Source organism: Octopus bimaculoides, chromosome 11, assembly GCF_001194135.2.
Source record: "Octopus bimaculoides isolate UCB-OBI-ISO-001 chromosome 11, ASM119413v2, whole genome shotgun sequence".
Classification (NCBI taxonomy): domain Eukaryota; kingdom Metazoa; phylum Mollusca; class Cephalopoda; order Octopoda; family Octopodidae; genus Octopus; species Octopus bimaculoides.
The window spans coordinates 28,833,086-28,855,814 of record NC_068991.1 but is presented as its reverse complement, the minus strand read 5'-3'; the positions used below and the strand labels follow the sequence as shown (position 1 = coordinate 28,855,814).

At 38.1% G+C, this 22,729-nt stretch overlaps 1 protein-coding gene and 1 non-coding gene across 2 annotated transcripts in view; one reads left to right on the top strand and one right to left on the bottom strand.

Annotated features, from left to right (window-relative positions):
• Nucleotides 1-15,978, bottom strand: part of LOC106874258 (signal recognition particle 54 kDa protein) — a 34,147-nt gene extending 18,169 nt beyond the window's left edge. Inside the window, exons 1-5 of the mRNA XM_014921917.2 lie at nt 15,867-15,978; nt 8,021-8,173; nt 3,098-3,189; nt 2,412-2,496; nt 1,588-1,692 (exon numbers count right to left, since the gene is read on the bottom strand). Coding sequence (XP_014777403.1) covers nt 1,588-1,692; nt 2,412-2,496; nt 3,098-3,189; nt 8,021-8,098 — 360 coding nt within the window. The 5' untranslated portion in view covers nt 8,099-8,173; nt 15,867-15,978. The remainder of the gene's footprint in view (nt 1-1,587; nt 1,693-2,411; nt 2,497-3,097; nt 3,190-8,020; nt 8,174-15,866) is intronic.
• A 534-nt stretch (nt 15,979-16,512) lies between these two features.
• On the top strand, nt 16,513-16,585 carry Trnav-uac (transfer RNA valine (anticodon UAC)). Its single transcript has one exon. It is a non-coding gene; the product is annotated as a tRNA-Val (tRNA).
• The last annotated feature ends 6,144 nt before the right edge of the window (nt 16,586-22,729 follow it).

Genomic DNA, 22,729 nt, shown 5'->3' with positions numbered 1-22,729 from the left:
CTTCATATATATATATATATATATATATATAGCAAATGCCAACATTGCTAAACATGATGAAGGGTTACTCAACACTCCCAGACAAAATGAATGGATACACTAACAATGCCAGACATGAAGTGATACACCAACAATGCAAGACATGTTGAAAGGGTACATAGGAAGAATATGTTTGGGAACCCCTGCAAAAGATACTTGCCCAAGGTGTCACACAATGGGGATCAAACCTAAGACCTTGGGATTCTGAAACGAATACTGTAACCACATAGCTATATTGGTGGTTAATATTAAGACAGCTGGGAAGGTGGTGAGCTGGCAGAATTGTTAGCACATGGGGCAAAATGCTTAGCAGCGTTTCAGCCATCTTTACATTCTGAGTTCAAATTCCACCAAGGTCAACTCTCCCTTTTCTCCTGGAGGGGATGATAAAATAAGCACCAGTTGAACACAGAGGTCAATGTACTCAACTAGTCTCTTCCCCAAAACTTGCTGGCTTTGTGCCAAAATTTGAAACCAATATTAAGAGAACAGAGGGTGGCATTACAATAAGTAACATACTAATATCAATTACACAGTTGTAATTGTACTTTACAATAATATTTTATGGCACCTGTACCAGTGGAGCACTAAGAGCACCGTCCAAGCGTGATCGTTGCCAGAGCAGCTGTCTGGCTTCTGGGCCAGTGGCATGTAAATAGCACCAGTGTCGCCTTCCTGGCACTTGTGCCAGTGGCACGTGAAAAGACATCCGAGCGAGATCGTTGCCAGTGCTGCCGAACTGGCTCCTGTGCGGGTGGCACATAAAATACACCATTTCAAGCGTGGCCGTTGCCAGTACCCGCCTGACTGGCCCTCGTGCCGGTGGCACGTAAAAGCATCCACTACACTCTCCGAGTGGTTGGCGTTGGGAAGGGCATCCAGCTGTAGAAACTCTGATTGGAGCCTGGTGTCGCCTCCTGGTCCACCAGTCCTCAGTCAAATCGTCCAACCCATGCTAGCATGGAAAACGGACATTAAATGACGATGATATTTGATACTGTTTGGAATATTATTGTTGCATCTAAACCCAAGTTAGCTCAGATACAACAGAGCAACATTCCAGATGTCATCATCCTGTCTATTCTTTTCAGGCATTGTGTATCTAGGAACATATTATCCACTGTATCTGATCTTTCGCTTGAGATATTAAATTGTTATATGAGGCAAATGTGGCAGTTATTTCTGATAGCTCAAGTGTCAAGGTACAGGATTCCTCATTAGCCTGTGATGATGATGACATCAACTTCTTGTTAAATGTTACCGATTCCTTCAATTTTGTAGAAATAATTTAAAGAATCTTGGTGGTGAAATGTGACTGTCATGAAAGTAAGTAAAGGAAGAAGAGATTAATCCAGATCCGAAAACACTGAGCTTCCCTTATGAGATGGTACAGGATCAAGATGTATAGAGTTGTTGTCATGCACCACCCATAGCATCTGACAAATGAAGATGAAGTGGTGGCTCATCAAATATTAAGATGATCCCACTAAAAACATTAAAGAAAATTTTTTTAAATGATTCGGCAAACAACTTGTTGAATGAACTTACCTTTGTACATGTAGTTGTCTTACCACTTCCTTGTAATCCAACAAACATGATCACATTAGATTTGCCCTTGCTTGGCTGCCATGCACGCACTTTAGGATCAATAAGCTACAAGTGGAAAAGAAAGACACATTAAGGAACTGATGAGGTCTAACAAGAGTCTAAGTTGCAACTCACTCAGTCTCTTTCTCACTGTTTTCATTTCACCCATTTTCTGACAGCTGATGATCCAACACCCCTTTTAATCTGGACATAATTATTTAAAAACATTTAAATTTTCCACAACCAAGCTTTTTGCAATACGGGTGACTAAGCTATATATAGTATATATAAAAGACTATACTATAAGGATAAAAATCACGTTAATGATTTTTATCAAGTATATTTCATTGCTGATCTGAGTTTCTTGCTTTCTGCATTGTTTCAGACAACAAAATGATGACCAAAAATAAACCCTGCTCCAAATACTGAGTACCCCTTCTATTTATATACTACATATAAAACAATTACACTGTAGAAGAGTAATGGTAAACATTAAAAATACACTTAGGGCATTATATCGTCTTGTATGCCTCAGCCACAGGACCATTTTCTGTGATCTGATCCATGATTGGGGCTTTTGACAGATGCTACCACCCCAGACCAGAGATGGACCTGGAAGTACAGGTGACTAAGGGGTACTCCACACTTCTAAGGCTTCTTGAAATTCTATGCTGGGGTCTCAGTGCTGGATGCAGTTAAACATCCTGTTCATTACTACTATTGTGATGTTAATATTTTTTTTTTAATTTACTCAAAGAAAATTAAAAAACCAGAAAAAATCAAACCTTCATTAACTCTTTAAAAACAGCTGACTGAATCATACGCCTTTTGTTTAAACCTCCTGCCATTTCATCAAAATCTATCACAGATCTGAAATCAACAAGCAGAAGTACATAATGATGATAAGAATAAAACATGACTGAAAGAATACACAACAATGATGAAATAATATAAGATAATGATTAAAAAGTACATAAGCATTTCAGATACATGAGTTTGTTTTTGAACACATCAACAATTTGAGTAAAATCATCAAAATTTTTCACAGCTTTATCCTGTCTGCCATTTTTTTTTTTAAAGTTTTAATCAATACTGGTTTCAAATTTTGACACAAGGCTAGCAAGTTCAAGGGACGAGGTAAGTTGATTACATCAACCCTACCATTGCCCAACTGATATTTATTTTATCGATTCCCAAAAAGATGAAAGACAAAGTCGACCTTGGTAGAATTTGAACTCAGAATGTAAAGGCAGATCATGAGCTGCTAAGCATTTTAGCCAGCATGCTAACGATTCTGCCAGCTCACTGCCTAGTTTTAACCAATATTAAAAATGATGGAACACGTCCCAATAAACATATCACTGAAACATATACAAACTCACTATGATATTTGTAAACTCTTCACATTCTTCCTTTGCTGTTTCACAAACAATCAAAACAAAAAAAAAGTTTGGTTGTCACATGACTTTACCTGACATTTTCTCTAAGTTCTTTTACTAATATCACATTAACATCAGCTTCCAAAAGAGCAGCACAAATTTCTTTAAGCATTCCATCTAGAACCTTGAACAGAAAGAAAATATCATTGTGTTGCAATATAACTACAGAAGACTATAACATTCTACAGTAATATCTGGAAACTATTTAAAAGATGACTGAATAAATAATTTCTTTTTTTTTTTTTGTAGAAAAGTAGTAGCTGCAACATCAACTGGGATTATGGATTGTTAGGTTAAAATTTTCAAGAATGACTGAAGATAAATTGTATAAGAAACAGTAGAACTAAAGTTGTAGTAGCAATCTTGTCTGAACAAAGAAAACAGGTATACATATATATATATATATATATATATATAGGTGTGTGTGGGTATACATACACACACATAATACATGCTCTGGCAACATGAAGAATCACACCATCATTATTTCCATGGTTGTTAGCAAAAGAAAGATAACTTGGTACAACAATTTAGAAGCAAATGAAGAATTATCAAAGGCTACCAATGAGATAAATTGATTGCAATGACCCCACTGCCCCAGTGCTTAACTTGTTTTTTTATTTTATCAACTCCAGGAAAATTAAATGCAAAGTTAACCTTGTTGAGATTTGTACACAGAATGTAAAAAGCCAGGACAAATAGCACAACATGCATTTTGTCTGACATTCAAATGAGTTCACCAATATGATGCTTTTTAACAATAATAATAATCCTTTTTACTATAGGCACAAGGCCTGGAATTTGAGGGAAAGGAGATAATTGATCGCATTGATTCCAAAAGGATGAAAGGCAAAGTCAACCTCAGTGGAATTTGAACTCGGAACATAGCAATGTGTGTGTGTGCGTATGTTACTAAACTATATTTTCATTCACATATTTGCATTTCAAAAATTTAACATTGTCATTTTTCTTTTAGTCACATCATAAACGACATTTTATATCACCACCACAATGACGATGACATCACATTTTCTATATGAGTGTGTTCGCGTGTTCGTTACCTATGTTAGGCCAATGACTGACAAGTATATGTGTGTGATGGTGTGTGTCACAGTATATATACATTTTTATGACAACTGACACACACATCTAAAGACAGAAACAGACACACACAGGGACAGAGATAGGCTTCAGGTGTGCATTAATGTACATGTGTGTGTCTTTTAGTTTATGTATGTAACTCCCCACTCACAACATGCTGATATTAAGTTTACTTGTGGCCTGGACTTCAAACAAACAACAACGTTCACTTTCAAGTAGTATCAACATGAAGATTTCGCTGATTTTAACACCACTCACAATACTCGCAAATATATCGGGAAAAAAATATTATTCTGGTTATTATAACAAATTCGGGAACTTGGCGAAGTAGAAAGCCTCAGTGACTCTTTCAATATAATTACAGAAATGTTATTCCACTCCTAACCAGTTTCAGGATAACGTTTCTTTTTAACAGTCCTTGTATTCTTCATCACTGTGAGTATCAACGTCGCACAACTGTTTTACTGTGTTAGTCAGTATTTATTCTACAGCCTATAACGTTACACAGTTCAAAAATATATAGTAATATCAAATTAATTTATATCTTGCTACATACATCCTTCAGCAAATATTTTAAATTAACATTGACAACAACAGCATCTTCCTTTTTATACACTTGGTTCAACGTTTATTTCAAAATTGTAAAATAAATTATTTTTGTAAGAAAAATTGAATTATGTCTTCTGAATTTTCTTGGACTTTCACTTTCTTCACCGTGCCATTCATTCAATCGTGAATTTTATAACATTTAGTAAATGTTCCACATAAATGTTGACTTTCTGTACTTTCTTACATTGGTGACACATAGTAATTTTTGCTAAATTGGTGACTTTCCATTTTTTTTATAGCATAATTATGCTACAGAAAGTATGTTTTGCACCTATATTGACTACATTTCATTTTGCTTGAACTTTATGTGTGTACGTTTTGTTGTTTTCAATATTATCAATTCTATGAGTGTGTGAGTGTTTCTGCATTCGTTACATCTTTAGTAAACTATAGTAAAGAACATCATCGTCGTCGTCGTCGTTTAACGTCCGCTTTCCATACTAGCATGGGTTGGACGATTTGACTGAGGACTGGTGAAACCAGATGGCTACACCAGGCTCCAATCTGATTTGGCAGAGTTTCTACAGCTGGATGCCCTTCCTAACGCCAACCACTCAGAGAGTGTAGTGGGTGCTTTTATGTGCCACCGGCACGAAGGCCTATCAGGCGGTATTGGCAACGGCTACGCTCAAAATGGTGTATTTTACGTGCTACCTGCACAGGAGCCAGTTCGGCAGCACTGGCAACGATCTCGCTCGAATGTCTTTACACGTGCCAGGAAGGCGATGCTGGGCACAGGTGCCATGACGGTTTCACTTTTGCTTGCCCCAATAGGTCTTCGCAAGCTGAGTTTCGTTTCCAATGAAGGAGACGACGTTGGCATGGGTGCCAGTCGTCGAGTTTAATTCGATTTTGATTTCAGTTTACACTTTTTAATGAGCCCAGTTCTAATGAAGTAGCCATCCTTATGGTTGGTGATCCCATTGAAAATCATGATATTCTCATTCGTGCTCAAGATAACAAACTTAAACATGCTTCACAGACTCATCCCTTTTAGGATGCTCTCCAGTATACTCTTATTCTGTGGAATGGACAAGATGGGAATTATTTCAATACTCTTTGGATTGAACCTGGAACAGGATAGCCAATTACAAACAAAAGGGTGTCGTCAAATGACTTCTTACCAGCTGATGTTAAGACCTGAATAATCAAATCCTTTCTACTATAGGCACAAGGCCTGAAATTTCGGGGAAGGGGACCAGTCGATTACATCAACCCCAGTGTCTCACATGTACTTAATTTATTGACCCTAAAAGGATGAAAGGCAAAGTTGACCCCGGCAGCATTTGAACTCAGAATGTAAAGACAAGCAAAATACCGCTCAAGCATTTTGCCCAGCATTCTAACGATTTTGCCAGCTTTCCACCTTCCAGAACAATCAAATCAATTCCACACGTCAAATAAACTTTATTTTCATTTACATATTTCAATGTTATCTCAATAACCAGCTATAGTTATTTCGAATACACTTCGCTACAACAACCAGGTTTCATTAGAAAATGAAAATAGTTTCACACTTTCAATTTGAACCAAAATTACAAAGTGTTGCATTACGAGAGTGATGATGTGTGAATAATGAAAGTAATGTTTCTTCGAATTAGTCACATCTGTATGGTAATAAAGAAAGCTGCTTATTATCTATCTACCAAATAAGCTATGTTTTTGACTCAACAAATCTTTTTTTACAACTAAAATAACCTCAGCAACTAGATTGGGTTACACAATTTTGAGGTCATTTTTGGACAATATTTTGATTTGCTTCTAATGTATTACTTTTGTCCGATGTTTCACACATGCGTAGAATTCTACTCAGACAAGCATTTATTAAAATGTACACATAAATATTGTATTAAAATAAGTCACAACCAAAAAAATTGCATTAAAAGACATCAATTTTTCTATATGTTATGAGGAAATACAGCCTCACTCTCTCTCATACACAAAAAAAGATGTATGCATATGTATTTAGGGGCGAAGGTCAAGGATACGCACTCCAGGTGTTTAAGGTTAGGGTTATGTCAAAAACAGGTGGTGTGTGTATTCTTTACCTCTGCCTATTTGCATGTATATGAAAGATGTGTGAGAGAGAGAGAGAGAGAGAGAAAGACTGAGTGCCACTTGCACATACATGCAAAAAAATCCATACATCACAACATACACCTTCACTCACTCACTCTCTCTTTCTCTCATGTCCATTTTATATACATCTTACACTTTCTCCTCTCACTTCAAAGCAAATGTCATCTTTTCACTTTAACCTCTCTTTCAATTTCTGCTCTCTTCAAAGCATACAGAAATTAAAACAATTTTACGGAAATTAACAAACAATCATATGATCCCATATATGTTGAGTTGACAACTTTGCTTCTTCCAATGAAAGAATGCCATAAAATAACTTCCTTTGACACACACACACACACACACATACACACACACACTCTAGGTAAAACTTCTGTACAAATTATGTTAATTCTTGCAGTGTGCATGTGCAAATTTACGGCTCAAATCCAATGGAAATGATCTTTTTAAACCTGATCTTCGACATTAACTTAAAAGGAAGTTTCCCCAGAAATTCTGTCCTTTACCTCTTCTTTCTAGCATGTCCAAAGTGACATTTCTGTCCCCGCCCTTATTATTTTTCCTAAATTTCTTCCAATTCTTATGTTTACGATACAGGAGATTCGAATTTCACCCACAAACATATTCTCAATATTCTAATTTTCTCCCTCTCCACACAAAATTCATTTTTTACTTTTTTTTAGATGTCTGTTCTTGGTAATCCATGGAGGAAAAACAGAGAGTACGAATCTTTACGAATTTTACCTATCACCTCATATATATATATTTCCCAGATTCATAATCTCGGTATTTTTCTATGTAGATAACAAAAAAAAAAATTTGAAAACAAGTTACAAATTAAGAAATTGCAGTGGGGATAACGGAAAATTAAAATTTTAAAAACGTGATTTCTGGACAAAATCGTATTAACCCCCGTTTATATGATGAAATAATACATAGTTTCTGATCCTTCTTAAGAACAGAAAGCACTTCCATGCAAGCCCATACAAATTGTACCCTCACCTTTCACTATTAAACAAAAAATAACTTCCATTATTCCATTAACTATATATCAGCTGTGCCGATTCTGCCCATAAGAAAGGAACAAATAATACAATGTGCTTGTAGGTCATAACACCTGGATGCACTGCTAGTCAATAATAATAACAATAATAATAATTTCTTACCTCTTTGTTTATAACTGTGGCATGGCTTAAAGAGCGCAGGGCAGAAGTAATTTTTCTCCCAAGGTCGGCTAACACCATTTTGAGAGCAGATGGTGTTTAAAACAAGTAAAAACAATTTCTGTAGCAGTATAAACCCCAGAATATGTTGAATACCTGCAATAGAAAGTTAAAAAGGAACAGTTTGAATGTAGATGACAATGAGAGAAGGTGGAGAGGATAAGAGTGAAAACAACACAACAGGATGATGATGATGAAAATGATCATGTCAAGTAGTGGTGCAGGACAAACACAAACACAATGACACACACACACACACATATATTGGGCCATCTCATAAATAATGCGGTTTTTTCAATTGCATGAACTAAAAGTCAGAGAAGGATGGGATAAACTACCTGCATCAACATGCTATCCCTTGTCTCAAGGTCTCACAGGCCCACACCTCCCACACCCTCAGGGTTGGTATACTTAACGTTGGCACACTGAAAGGTAGGTCTAGTGAGATTATTGAGGTGTCTAAACAGAGACATGTAGATTTGTGCTGCATCCAAGAAGTAAGGTGGAGAGGAAGTTCTGCTAGGTTCCTCACAGGCGAAGAGCATAAGTACAAGATTTTCTGGGCAGGGAACACTGACGGGGTTGGGGGTGTGGGTATACTCTTGTGGAGAAATAGGTTGATAAGGTAATCGAGGTAGTCGGAATCTGTGATAAAATAGATTAGATTAGTGCTGCAACATGGTTTAGCAACCATTATCTTGGCCTATGCCCCTCAACCGGGGTTACCTGATGAACAGAAAGACTGATTTTATGACACCCTCTTGCAGACTACCTTGTTGATGAATGACAGGGGTTTTCCATGGTATACATGGAGGCTATGGTTTTGGTTCCCACAATGAAGAGGGAACCAGGCTGCTGGAGTTCTGCGATGCAAATGATCTTATGGTTTGTAATACTAACTTCAGGAAACCTGCCAGCCACCTATTAACCAACCAATCTGGTGGACACACTAGTCAAATTGATTACATCCTTGCCAGGAAACAGGAAAGATGGCTACTTATAAATGCCAAAACTTTCCCAGGCGAAGAATGTACCCCTCAACATAGATTAGTAGTTAGCGACTTCAGGATCAGGGCTAAATGGATGCCCAGAAGATGACCAGCATAGAGGAGAAGGGTCTGGAAGCTTAAGGATCCTGTGAATGGACAGAGATTTAGAGACGTTTTACTCGAAGCTTTTGACAAAATAGAGGGGGATATAGACTCTGGGAAAAAGAGTCTGCCAAATGTCGACCCAACAGAGGGACCAGCTATCTGAATTGACAGTACTTTGGTAGATAAAGCTAACTGCTGCAGCTGCAGGAGAAATACCTAGCCAAAGATAAACCTCAGTACCTGGTTTACGTTGACAAGGAGAAAGCCTTTGACAGAGTCCCCCAGTCCCTTATCTGGTGATCAATGCAGAAACTAGGGATAGATGAGTGGTTAGTGAGAGCTGTACAAGCCATGTACAGGGACGCTGTCATTAAGGTGAAGGTTAGCAACGAATACAGTGAAGAATTCTGCGTAGGAGTAGGGGTCCACCAAGGATCAGTCCTCAGCCCCCTCTTATTCATCATAGTCCTCCAGGCAATAACAGAAGAATTCAAGACAGGATACCCCTGGGAGCTTCTTTGTGCTCATGACCTGTGTGTGGCAAATGCTCAGGGGCAGTAAACACTGGAAATGTGCAGAAAACAGCTTCTGTGACATTCCAGGGGGAAAAACTATAAGTAGTTGATAGCTTCTGTTACCTAGGTGACCAAGTCAGTAGCGGGGGTGTAACTGCTAGAATAAAAATAGGTTGGGCAAAATCCAGAGAGCTCCTACCTCTGCTGGTAACAAAGGGCCTCTCGCTCATAGTAAAAGACTGTGTGACGCAGAGTAAAAGACTGTATGGGTCATCCCATACATGTATGATGCATGTATGGGATGACCCAATACATACATACATATAACATACAAGGGCCGTGACTGCTGAGGACATGCATAAGCTTGCAAGGAATGAAGCTAGTATGCATCAATGGATGTGTAATGCCAATGTGCATACACAACAGAGTGTAAGCGCCCTGAGAGAAAAGTTGGACATAAGAAGCATCAGATGTGGTATGCAAGAGAGATGACTGCGCTGGTATGGTCATGTGTTGGGTATGGATGAGGACAGCTGTGTGAAAAAGTGTCACACCCTAGCAGTAGAGGGAACCTGTGGAAGAGGTAGACCTAGAAAGACCTGGGATGAGGTGGTGAAGCATGACCTTCGAACATTGGGGCTCACCGAGGCGATGACAAGTGACCAAGACCTTTGGAGATATGCTGTGCTTGAGAAGACCTGGCAAACCGAGTGAGACCGTAACCGTGGCCTAGGCCAGTCAGCATAACCAGCCCATTTAAGAACACCCTTCAATCATTGGGCAATAATCTGTGCTTGCGAAGACCTGTTGAAGCAAGTGAAGTCGTTGTCATGGCCAATGACAGTACCGCCTGATTGGCACCCGTGCTGGTGGCATGTAAAAAGCACCATTCGAGTGTGGTCGATGCCAGTGCCACCTGACTGGCTCCCATGCCAGTGGTACATAGAAGGTACCATTCGAGCATGGTCAATGCCAGTGCCGGCTGACTGGTCAGTACTGGTGGCACATAAAAAGCACTATTTGAGCATGGTCATTGCCAGTGCCACGTGACTGGATCCCGTGCTGATTGGCCCCACTACACTCTCAGAGTGGTTGGCATTAGGAAGGGCATCCAACTGTAGAAACATTGCCAGATCGGATTGGAGCCTGGTGCAGCCTACTGGCTCACCAGCCATCAGTCAAACCGTCCATCCCATGCCAGCTTGGATGGAAAGCGGACGTTAAATGATGATGATGATACGGATCGGACAATAAGCATAAGCCAGTGTCAACAGTGGTTTCAGAAATTCCAAGCTGGAAACTACAGCCTAAAAGACAAGCTTCATCCTGGAAGATCTGTAGAGCTCAACAAGGATGTCCTGCAAACCCTGGTGGAACAAAATCCTATCATAACTGTTGAGGAACTAACAGAGAAGCTTGGATTTGGTCATTCAACCATACATCGACACTTGCATGCCATCAGAAAAGTCACCAAATTGGGTCAATGGGTTTCTCACAAACTTTCCGAGTCTAATCGCACACAAAGTGAATGTGTGCTCTTCTTTGCTGTCACATGTCACAAATGAAACTTTTTTGGACTGAACAGTGACTGGTGACAAGAAATGGGTTCTCTATAAAAATGTCAAGTGCTGAAGACAGTGGCTAGGGAAAGGAGAAACACTGGCACCCCTGGCTAAAGAAGGTCTTCATTCAAGTAAGGTATTGTTATTTGTTTGGTGGGATATGAAAGGTTTAGTCCACTTTGAACTTTTAAACCCAAACCAAACAATAACAAAGGAGATCTACTGCAAGCAGCCTGAGCAGCTTAAGTCAGCGCTAGAAGGAAAATGGCCATCATTAGTTTCAAGACAAGGTGTTCTTCCATCAGGATAATGCTTGGCCACATACAGAGAGGATGACATTCCAAAGACTGGAGCAGTTTGAATGGGAAACGATGCGCCACCCACCATATTCACCAGATATTGCCCTATCTGGTTATCATTTATTACGCAGTCTTCAAAATCATTAGGACAGAAAAAATATGAATTCTGTAGAGAAGGTCAGAACAGTACTGGAGGAGTATTTTTTGACACAGACAAGTAAGTTTTGGAAGAGGGACCTTGCAAGTCAACCAGATAGCTGGAAGAGTATTGTAGAAAGTGAAGGAGAGTATATTTTACATTAAAAAAGAACTTTATCTTAATTTTGAAAAATAAAAGTAGTATAAAAAAAAGTATTAAAAAAATGCATCATTTATGGGATGAACCAATACATACATACTGGCAAGCTGAGGGGCTGCAGCACACTCCAGTCTAATTTTCCCTTTCCTAACATCAACTACTCTGAGAGTGTAATGGGTGCTTTTATGTGTCATTGGCACAGGTACCAGTCGCATGACACCTGTATTTACCATGACTATGATTTCATATTGCCGAAGGTCTTGGTCATTTGTCACAGCCATGTGTGAGGCCCAACGCTCAAAAGGTGTTTTTCATGTACCACCAACACAGATGCTAGCTGCACAAAACCAGCACAAGTGCTAGTTACGCAACACAGGCATTGGCCAAATTGCCTCCATGAGGCCCAATGTTCGAAAGGTGCTTTTTAATAATAATAATAATAGAAAGTCTTATGCTCTTCGAGAGAAAGGATTAAGAGGTAAAAAAGCAGAGAGAAGAAAAAAATGTACAGAGTTCAATGGCCCAACACGACAAGATATGCACACACATCGTTACCATTATAGGTACAAAGCTGGCAACTGTGAGAGTGGGGACCAGTCAATTACATCAAACCCAGAGCTTAAGTGGTACTTATTTCATTGACTCTGAAACAATTAAAGGCAATGACAACCTCAGTGGAATTTGAATACAGATCATAAAGACAGACAAAATGCTGCTAAGCATTTTGTCCATTGTGCAAACAATTCTGCCAATTCACTACCTTATTAAAGATAAAAACTCTCTTTGTATGTAACATGGTAATGCAACTAGAAAGTTACTCTGCAAGGCACAAGTCTGGGCATGGTTGTTTATGGAAGACCAGCAGTCACCCATGCTTACCAGCTTCCCTCTCCATGCCACCGACGTTATCGAAAGGAAAAGCAAAAGCTGATACAGCTTGGTGCCAATGACATCACAACTCAGTTCTACAGCTGACTGAACTGGAGCAATGTAAAATAAAGTGTCTTGCTCAAGAACACAACACACAGTCTGGTCTAGGAATCAAACTCTCACTACTTCATGATTCTTGGACCAGACTGTGTGTTGTGTTCTTGAACAAGACACACAGCTGATTCCTCTTCATACTCTCAGTTTTTTTTCTCAGTTCATTCGTTGTTCCATCATTCATACACACTAACATTAGATATCTGCTCGCCTTATTTCTTCCAAAGCTTCACACATCTTCCACATTAAATGCTCATATTTCACTATATTGTGCCACTGTACTTCATATGCAAAAAAGAATCCTATTACTGCCAACAGCAGCAGCAATAACTCCCTGAACATATTCATGTTGTTCTTAGTTTGGCTTTTTTGCAAAATTACCTTCCATTACTACGTTGATCACTGAAGTTCTCTACAACTTCCACGCCATCATCCCAGAGTTTCAAACAATTTACTTAATGGGTACTTCTACCACTAATTATTCTTACATATTTGCAAGACATGAAATCCTTCACCACCTTTCATCTCTCTACCACTGGTTTTTCTTTGCTACCATTAATCTTTCCCACTTCCTGGAACCATTTCATTTGATATCCATCCTTCATCCTTAATACTGTTCTCTCCAGCAATATTTTGTCTCCCATCCAAGCCACCAAATCATCTCACATTCTACACAACCATACATCTCTCATTCTACCCAGACACTACACTTGACTTTCTCTCCCCTTCCTACATTCTTGCAACCTACTCAATCACTTGTCTCTCTCTCTCTCTCTCTCTCTTTCATCCTTTCTGTCTATTGTCTCACCATTACCATTCTGTTACTCTTCACTTCCATGCATCATTGGCCACCCCACCCCTAGTCAAGCATTCACTACATCCACCGCTCAATCCAGCCCAATCTCTACAGTTGTCACCTACTCTTCCCTACCTTTCCTAATTACCATCCACTCAACACTTGTTCTTCATGCATAATATTCACTGTTGCACTCATTCCCCATCTCTCACTCTCCCATACATTCTAGCAATCTCCACCCATCAATACTCCCAGTTCTGTCTTCATTCACTTCTACCCACCTGGTATCTTGAGAGTCCACACAGATGCCTCATCACCACAATTTTTATCTCTTCCACGCTCCACATCAATCACTCCCTCTCTTCTAAATGTAAGTAGCCACATCACTCCTCTAATGAAAAGAAACCTGTTGTGTTCTGGCCTCCTCTTTCATATTTAAGCCCTCATCTCCTAGCATAAAGCCACATCTCTCAAGCTGCATGGTGACACCATTAGTGCTGGTGTGATGAAAAAGCTTCCAGTACATGCCATAAAGTGACTTGTTAGGAAGGGCATCAAGCCACATAAACCAAGCCAAAGTAGACAGTGGAACACAATGTAGTCTCTTAACACATCAGAACCTATCAAACCATAGAACATGGATGTTAAATGACAATGATGATGATGATGATATTGACATCATCATCATCGTTTAATGTCCATTTTCCATGTTGACGTGGGTTGGACGGTTTGACTGAAGATTGGCAAGTCATTAAGCTGCACCTTCCTAACGCCAACCATTCCAAGCGTAGTGGATGCTTATTACGTGCCACAGGCACAGGAGCCAGTCAGGCAGCACTGGCATTAACCACGTTTAGATGGTGCTTTTTACGTGCCACCAGCACAGGAGCCAGTCAGGGGCACTGGCATCAACCATGTTCGGAAGGTGCTTTTTATGTGCCACTGGCACGGGAGCCAGTTGGGAGGCACTGGCATCAACCATGTTCGGAAGGTGCTTTTTATGTGCCACTAGCACGGGAGCCAGTTGGGAGGCACTGGCATCGACGTGGGATATATATTTGCTATCCTTTTTGTTTTGCAAAGTACTTGGTGACCATATCGGTGATGGTGTCACATAAAAAGCACCAAGTACACTCTATAAAGTGGTTAGCACTAGAAAGGGCATCCAGCAGTAGAAATCATTCCAAAACAGACATTGGAACATGGTGTGACTCTTAGCCTTATCAGCTCCTGTCAAACCGTTGAACCAATGCCAGCATAGAAAACGGACATTACAAGATGATGATAACTAGATAGATAGATAGATACAGTAAAGTGGGAGAGTAGTTGTTTATTCCATTTGTTTGCAACTGTTTCATAATCTTGATAATTATATTAGATATCACATCAACATGCATATAAAAAGTACACACACACACACACATATATATATAAATAAATAAATATATATATATATATATATATATATATATATATATATATTCACCCATTTATGCAAGGAGACTGAGAAGGGAACTAACAGACTAACCATTGGAACGATTCTTGGTAGCTGAAAACATATATATATCGTAATGGAAGAGTTATAAAGTATACAAAAATATATTGTACACAGTACAAACAGAACTCAATACGTTAGGTAAAGTCTGTAGATGCGTATATTATTATACCAAAATTTGAATTTACGTCAGATTATTGACTGTTTACAACAGTTGCGAATAGTGTGGAGCAAAACTCGGAGTAGACTGTCAAATTTTATAATAAACATATCTACACACACTTTTACATATATATATCAGAATTGTCGTGTTTGACATATAACTTGATCAGAGATCAAATATTGAAATTAAAATAATTACACTGCGGAAGAACCGTGTTAGTCATTTAATAACACAAGAAAACTGTTATATAAGTCACTTTCGTTTATTTCTTAACATTGCTGTAAATAAAAAGTACCGAAAAATTTCATCACATTTTTAACACCTGTTCACCAACGCAACACAGCTTCATATATATATATATATATATATATATATATATATATATATATATATATATATATATATATCCGTAGACAACAAGTATTACGTTATATACAATATGTTACATTAAAACAGTAGTTTGAAGCTGATGTTAGCTATGAACTGTATCACGTATAAACACTTATGTAAAGTGTCAACGACATCTAATACAATGTTTCGTTAGACATACAACAGAGATAACAGTTTAGAAAAGGTAACATACTTGTCAGCAAATCTTCCAGGTGGATCGTCAGCAAGAAACGGTGTTATGTCACATGACTAGACGGTGTCGTTATGAGTACTTACACTGTATATTTAATTCCTATATGTTAGTGGCTGCAAAAGACACGTAATTTAGTGACCACTCGATTTAATTTAATAATTTATTTATTGATATATTTTAATCTACTCTACATCTTAGTTTCATTTTTCAGTGACTGTGACATTAAAGAATGACTTGTATGTAACCACAACACATACACTGTTCCTGCCATATGTAATCGCGACACGCCGTTTCTTCCATGTGGTTCTTTTAGAGAAAGTACTTTTTACATTTAATGTCGTTTGTGCCTTTCTCAGGTGCATTAAATATCATAGATAGAGATGGTAATACAGGAGATACAGAATGTAATAATATTTGGCTAATACAATATATGGCTATACTATAAAGTGAAGTTGCGGAGATAGTCCTGAGAATTTTTAATTCAGTTGCACTTCACTTTTGTTATTAAACGTCAGTCATTCCACAGGCAATCTCGTGTAAAATAACTCAAATTAAATCTCTAAATATTTAGTTCTGTACAATATGACAGACTGCCATTCATAAATAATAACATCTATTACTTATTTCAGAATGCAAGGTATCTGTCGGTTCTATGGTGTAGTGGTTATCACGTCTGCTTTACACGCAGAAGGTCGCGAGTTCGAACCTCGCTAGAACCTGCTTTTTTCTTTATTTTTATTATTTATTTATTCTAATAGTGTTGTAAATGGATTTTATCTTTGGCATAAAGTCACTTACTCGGGGAGAGTATTATACTAAATCATTGATACTGATTAATTTATGTAGAATTAGAACCTCAGATTTACTGCATAATGCACAAAGAAAACAATATACTTATTGGACGGTCATTTGGCCAATAAACACAAGCACTATTTAATTGATTTTTCACTTTTGCTTTATTATTACTTATTTCAACACACGATTCAAGAATCGGAAAAAAAAATACATAAAACGTAAAAAAAAAAGCTTTGATACTTATAAATGAAGTAAAAATTAACAAAAACAAGTATGGAAACTGAAAAACTTGGCATAAAATAACATTTTATATTTTTCATGAAATTTTTGAATATTTTTTTTAACATTGTATTGTGAGTTGTCATATTTAATTCTCACAAACGCACTCAATCACATGTAAACTTTTTTTTACCTTTTTACTTGTTTCAGTCACTGGGCTGTGTCCACGCTGGGGCATCACTTTGAAAGGTTTTATTTGAATGAATTGCCCGCAAGACTTTTTTTTAAAGCCTGCTAAAGTGGAGGAGTGTAAACAAAGAATGATTAAGTGGGGGTAGAACACCAACACACACACAAATGCGTGTTTTTCTACACACACAATCACACACACACACATATATAGTAAGAGGATGGATATAATATCCAGGCAGATACCAAATTTCTCTGAATGAAAAGCCAAGACTGGTTCCTTCAGATGGTGTGTTTTAAGTAAATTTCTTTTAGCTCCCAGATGTTACAATTTATTTCTTGGCTGCTTAGAGTGTAAAGTACAATATTGACAATAAAGAGAATGAAGAATTTGAACATTCAAACTTTGCTTATTTCCAGTTAGTTTATTTGTAATAATTGTCTGACACATGCTCCAATCACACTAACTTTGCTGTTAGTTTGAATTAGTTTAGAAAATCATCTCATCATAGAATGTCATGGATTACTACTACCACCAAGCTTAAGAGTGGAGGAAAATTCCTCTTTCAACAATGTCATACTTATATACCCTGAAGAGATCATACTAATAATACATAAATTGTTGCATATCAATATGCAACAAAATCAGTTAGTGCGGTAGAAACACGTGTTGGACAATTATTATGAATAAACTAACTGGAAATAAACAAAATCTGAATGTTCAAATTCTTCATTCTCCTTATTATCAGTATCATGCCAAGATGGAAGGCGGACATTAAATGATGATCATCATCATCATCATTGTTTAACATCCACTTTCCATGCTAGCATGGGTTGGACGATTTGACTGAGGACTGGCGAACCAGATGGCTGCACCAGGCTCCAATCTGATCCGACAGAGTTTCTACAGCTGGATACCCTTCCTAACACCAACCACTCCGAGAATGTAGTGAGTGCTTTTATATGCCACCGGCACGAGGGCCAGTCAGGCAGTACTGGCAACAGCCACACTCAAATGGTGTTTCTTACGTGCCACCTGCACAGGAGCCAGTCCAGTGGCACTGGCAACGACCTTGCTCTAATGTTTTCTCACATGCCACTAGCACAAGCACCAGTAAGGCGACGCTGGTAACGATCATGCTCAAATGGTGTTATTTACATGCCACCGGCATGGAAGCCAGACAGCTGCTCTGGCAATGGTCACGCTCAGACAGTGCTCTTAGTGCTCCACTGGCACGGGAGCCAGTCATCGAATTTGGTTCAATTACGATTTCGATTTCACTTGCCCCAACAGGTCTTAGCAAGCAGAGTTTAGTGTCCAATGAAGGAAAGGTTGTCATGGGTACCAGTCATCGAATTTGGTTCAATTTTAATTTCACTTGCCTCAACAGGTCTTCGCAAACAGAGTTTAGTGTCCAATGAAGGTGTAGTGAAACCTCTCTCTCAGGTATTTATTTACGAATGATAACATAGCGGCTAACATCTAGCCTTCGGCCGCTTGGACCGTGTTGTGCCCATCACCCTGATTGGCTCTTATTTGTGCGGCATTTGTCACCAGTTCTATTTTGCGCCAGGGTGCATACTGACCAATCGTGACTTTCTGTTAAGGTCACGTGAGAGAGTGTTTTTCTGCTGTTTCTGGAGCCCTTTTTATCTATAAATAGCCCTGTTTTATCCATGCCAGTTTGTCGCAACCTCAGACCTTTTCAGGTCTGGTCATAGACCACAAACAGAACACAGCTCCAGCCAGTTTCCAGCGATGACGTCAACACCACTGTTCTACTGTCTTCTACAGTCCCATCTCCAGCGCCAACACCACCACCAGAGTACACGCTACCAACAGCAACTGCGGTTCCTTCTCAACACTGTTTGTGTGGATTGTTTCCACCTCAAAAATAACAGCCAGAACAACCTGCAAGGATCTTCTGTACCAAGTAACCGGTCGCAGCATCGAAGCTCAACTTTACACACATGTGACACTTCAGCTCTGCTATTCGGCCACGACCTCTTGTGTACAGACATTCTATCTACTGTGTTACAGACTATGAACTGGTATTTCTCTATCTTTGTTTAGGACACTTATCGTCTATGTTACAGACTCTTATTTCATGCTCTGTATTTCTCATTCACACACATACACATATTATTGTATACACCCTCTTCTTTATACAAAGGCCTGTCTTACATATTGTGTTATTTATATTGCCGCATGGACGTACACACAGACACAGTTGATTACCCTAATAAACTTACTAACGGTTGTGTCTCTCTCTTTCCTTGCTGGCACTTGCTCGCTTCTCACATGTGAGCCCTCTTATGTTATATTACATGTTTTGTGTCGACCGTGTGACGCATTAAAAGGAGCCTCTCCTGTCCGTCGCCATCTCCTTGGTTTGCATGGTCGTTCTCTACAAAGGAAAGGTACGCATAAGTGGGCTGGCTACACCCCTGGCAAAGGCCACAGGTTATGGTCTCACTTAATATTAGTATATAGTTTTGCCTAATTCCCTATTGTCAGTTACTATTAATGTGGAAATGCTCGGAGGTAGAGTTATGAAGTCAAAGAAATGTAAGAAAGTCAACAATTTGACATGAAATGTGAGAAGTGAGGTGGAAAGATACATTAACAAGATTGATTATAAACTAGATTAGTGTTGATAATCATTTGGGAATTCAGAGTATAGATGATAAAAAAAGAGAATAAAGGAAAAGACTCTTGATTAAAGAAAAAATACAAGTTCATATAGTTGAAAAGTATGAATGAATTCACCATGAATAACCATGAGTTGTGAAAACTGGCTGTCCAATTGGTTCCCTGTTAAATTATTCAATGATCACCAAATGTATATCTCATTCAGATAGAGGTTTACATTTATTTGATCTGAGAAAGAGGGGCAACAGACAATTGTTAATCAAAATAGATTGGTGGTTAGTGAGTTTGCAACAGAAACAGCGAAGGTAAGTGAGAAAACATTAAGTGGGAGTAAATGACTACAAGTTTAAAAATATTTCTCTGGAAGTAAACTTCCAGACAGCTTTAGAATATCTAAAAAAATACAAGAATAGCCTGTTATTTAAATAAGATTATTACAGTTAATATATGTTGAGAATGGAAGAAAGAAGCTATCAGGGAACTATAGATAGATAAACAGGAAAATCTAGATGTTTGATTTTATTTGCTTGAACAGAAAAATAGCGAAAGCAGAACCTATGTTTCAAATATTTGGGCCATCAGTTCCTGATGAAGTCATTGACATACCAATGTCACGTATCTTGGGCATTTTAGACCTGATGAATGCCCTTTCTAATGCCAGCCCCTTTACTGGGTGCATTTTCTTGTGACACCAACGCTAGAAACATTCAATAGTCTCTGGTGAGGCAAGACTAAAGGAACCTCACACTTTTTTGCCTGTTTAGCAAACCATTTTACAGTGTGAACAGTAGGTTAGGGATGGCTTGGACACCATAGATATAAATTTGGATAAGATCTTGAATAACAAGATCATAGGAAAAAAAGATCAGATGGGAGACCAGAAATAAAGTGAAGAACACAAGAGAACTATATAAATGTTCTGGCATAATTGCTGAGAAGCTGGGACTGTATGGATTTGTGTTGCATTATAGGACTAATAAGGTCTTGCTAGAAGGTGTTATCTCTAATCCTTAGGCAGGAAGGTGTAATCTCTAATTTTTGTGTTAGAGCATCACCTTCCTCAGCTGTTACAAAAGTCAAAGCAGCATGGAGCCAACAGACACATCTTACAAAAAACAGCAGCTAAATCTCTCTCATATCATTCATTACTGTCTTAGAAAAAGTGTGTTAAATCTTATTAAACAAAACTTGGAATCTTCCTGCTATAAGACCATCAGACTGTACAGTTTTGACCTCTTGGTGATCAGCCTCAATGAAGAATACTCATCCACTACAGATAGTAGTAGTTCACTCCAGCTTGCAATATATAAAAAAACAAGTGGAATACAGTTACTGATTTTGCCACAAGCAAAGTAGCTAGTTAAAAAATCTCTATAAGAGATGAAAGTAGTAACTATACTGAGAAGTAATGTTTGTCACCACTTAAACATGGCTGTTCTATGGGAACCACTATTACTGCTGTTTTTAACCCCAGCTGGTTATTTGATGCAATCTTTACCCAATAAATATAACAAGCAGGGGAGTGAACCCCTGTCATCTTCCAGCCACAAGATCACCAGACTGTACAGCTCTGACCTCTTTGTGGTCATCTTTAGTGGTGGATATACAATGTGGTCATACACGATTGCAGCAATGTAAAAATCAGCCTAATTATCAATTAGCTGTTGAAGAACTCTGGCACCTCAAGACATATAAGATTGACTCTGTCTGTATTGCATGAAGCCTTCTAATAATGTAGCAATAAATTATGTATATAAACTAATATCAAGTCTTTGTCATAACCAACGCTACACTGGTATTAAGAAAAGTGTTCCAACCATGACAAACCTTAAACTTATTTTACTAAACCTTAAACTTATTTTACTCAATATGTGAGGTGCCAAAAAGTCCTTCTGTTCTAACCACAAGTAAGAATATTTCACAGTTTGACTGATTTAGTCATAGCAAATGAAGTAAACAATTACTTTAGTAATATGGCTCAATGTGTTCCTTATCCAAACATCCTTGATCTGTGGTACAAAAAAAAAAGAGATGTGATAAAGTAAACAATACTGAAAAAATGGAAATGAATTAGTTTATTACAAAAACAACGGTATGTTTATTCACAAGGTATTAAATACTTATGCAAAGTATCTCACTGAAATGATACGGCTACATTCATATATCATGTAGTTTGGTCTTAACTTTGTTCTTCAAATCTCTGTCATTATTAATGTATTTTTCTGTTTTATATACACTCAACAAATACTTTTCTACTCTAGGCACAACTGGTACTTAATTTATTGCCCCCCACCCCCGAAAGGATGAAAGGCAAAGTCGACCTCGGCAGAATTTGAACTCAGAACATAAAGACAGACGAAATACCATTAAGCATTTCACTTGGCATGCTAACATCTCTGCCTACTCGCAGCCTTACAATCAACAAATACTGTAATATCTATGGGACAGTTATAGATTTCTCATGGAGAACTATACAACCTACTCTGATATATATATCTTAATATATAAAGCTGAAGTTGTGTGTCTGTGTGAAGCCTTTTTGAAAGTTTATAGAAATCCACATTTTCCACTTTTTCGAAAAAATTTTTACATCAATGGAATTTTCTCGATCTGAACTTTCCAGTGCAGAAATTAGATTTTTAACATTCCTTTTACTTTGTGTGATTTAAGGGAGATTTGGATGTCGTTTCTAGCAACTTTGATATTCTTTCCCTTCTCCCTGTACCGGCGTTGTTATAGAGAGTAAGAGTAAAAGAGGGAGAGGGAGAGAGAGAGAGAAAGTGATACATACAAAGTCATAGATTAACTTGGTTACATTTTACACTCTTACTTCTTCTTCCTCTCTCTCATTTAATACCTTTCCTCTACCTCTAACATATTTTTCATAACATAGAAACGTAAAAACACACACGACCACACATACGTGATCTGTGACAACAGCATACACATAAACACATACACAATTCAACATTATAGATATAAGATTTAGTTTCTGTGTTTCTTATAT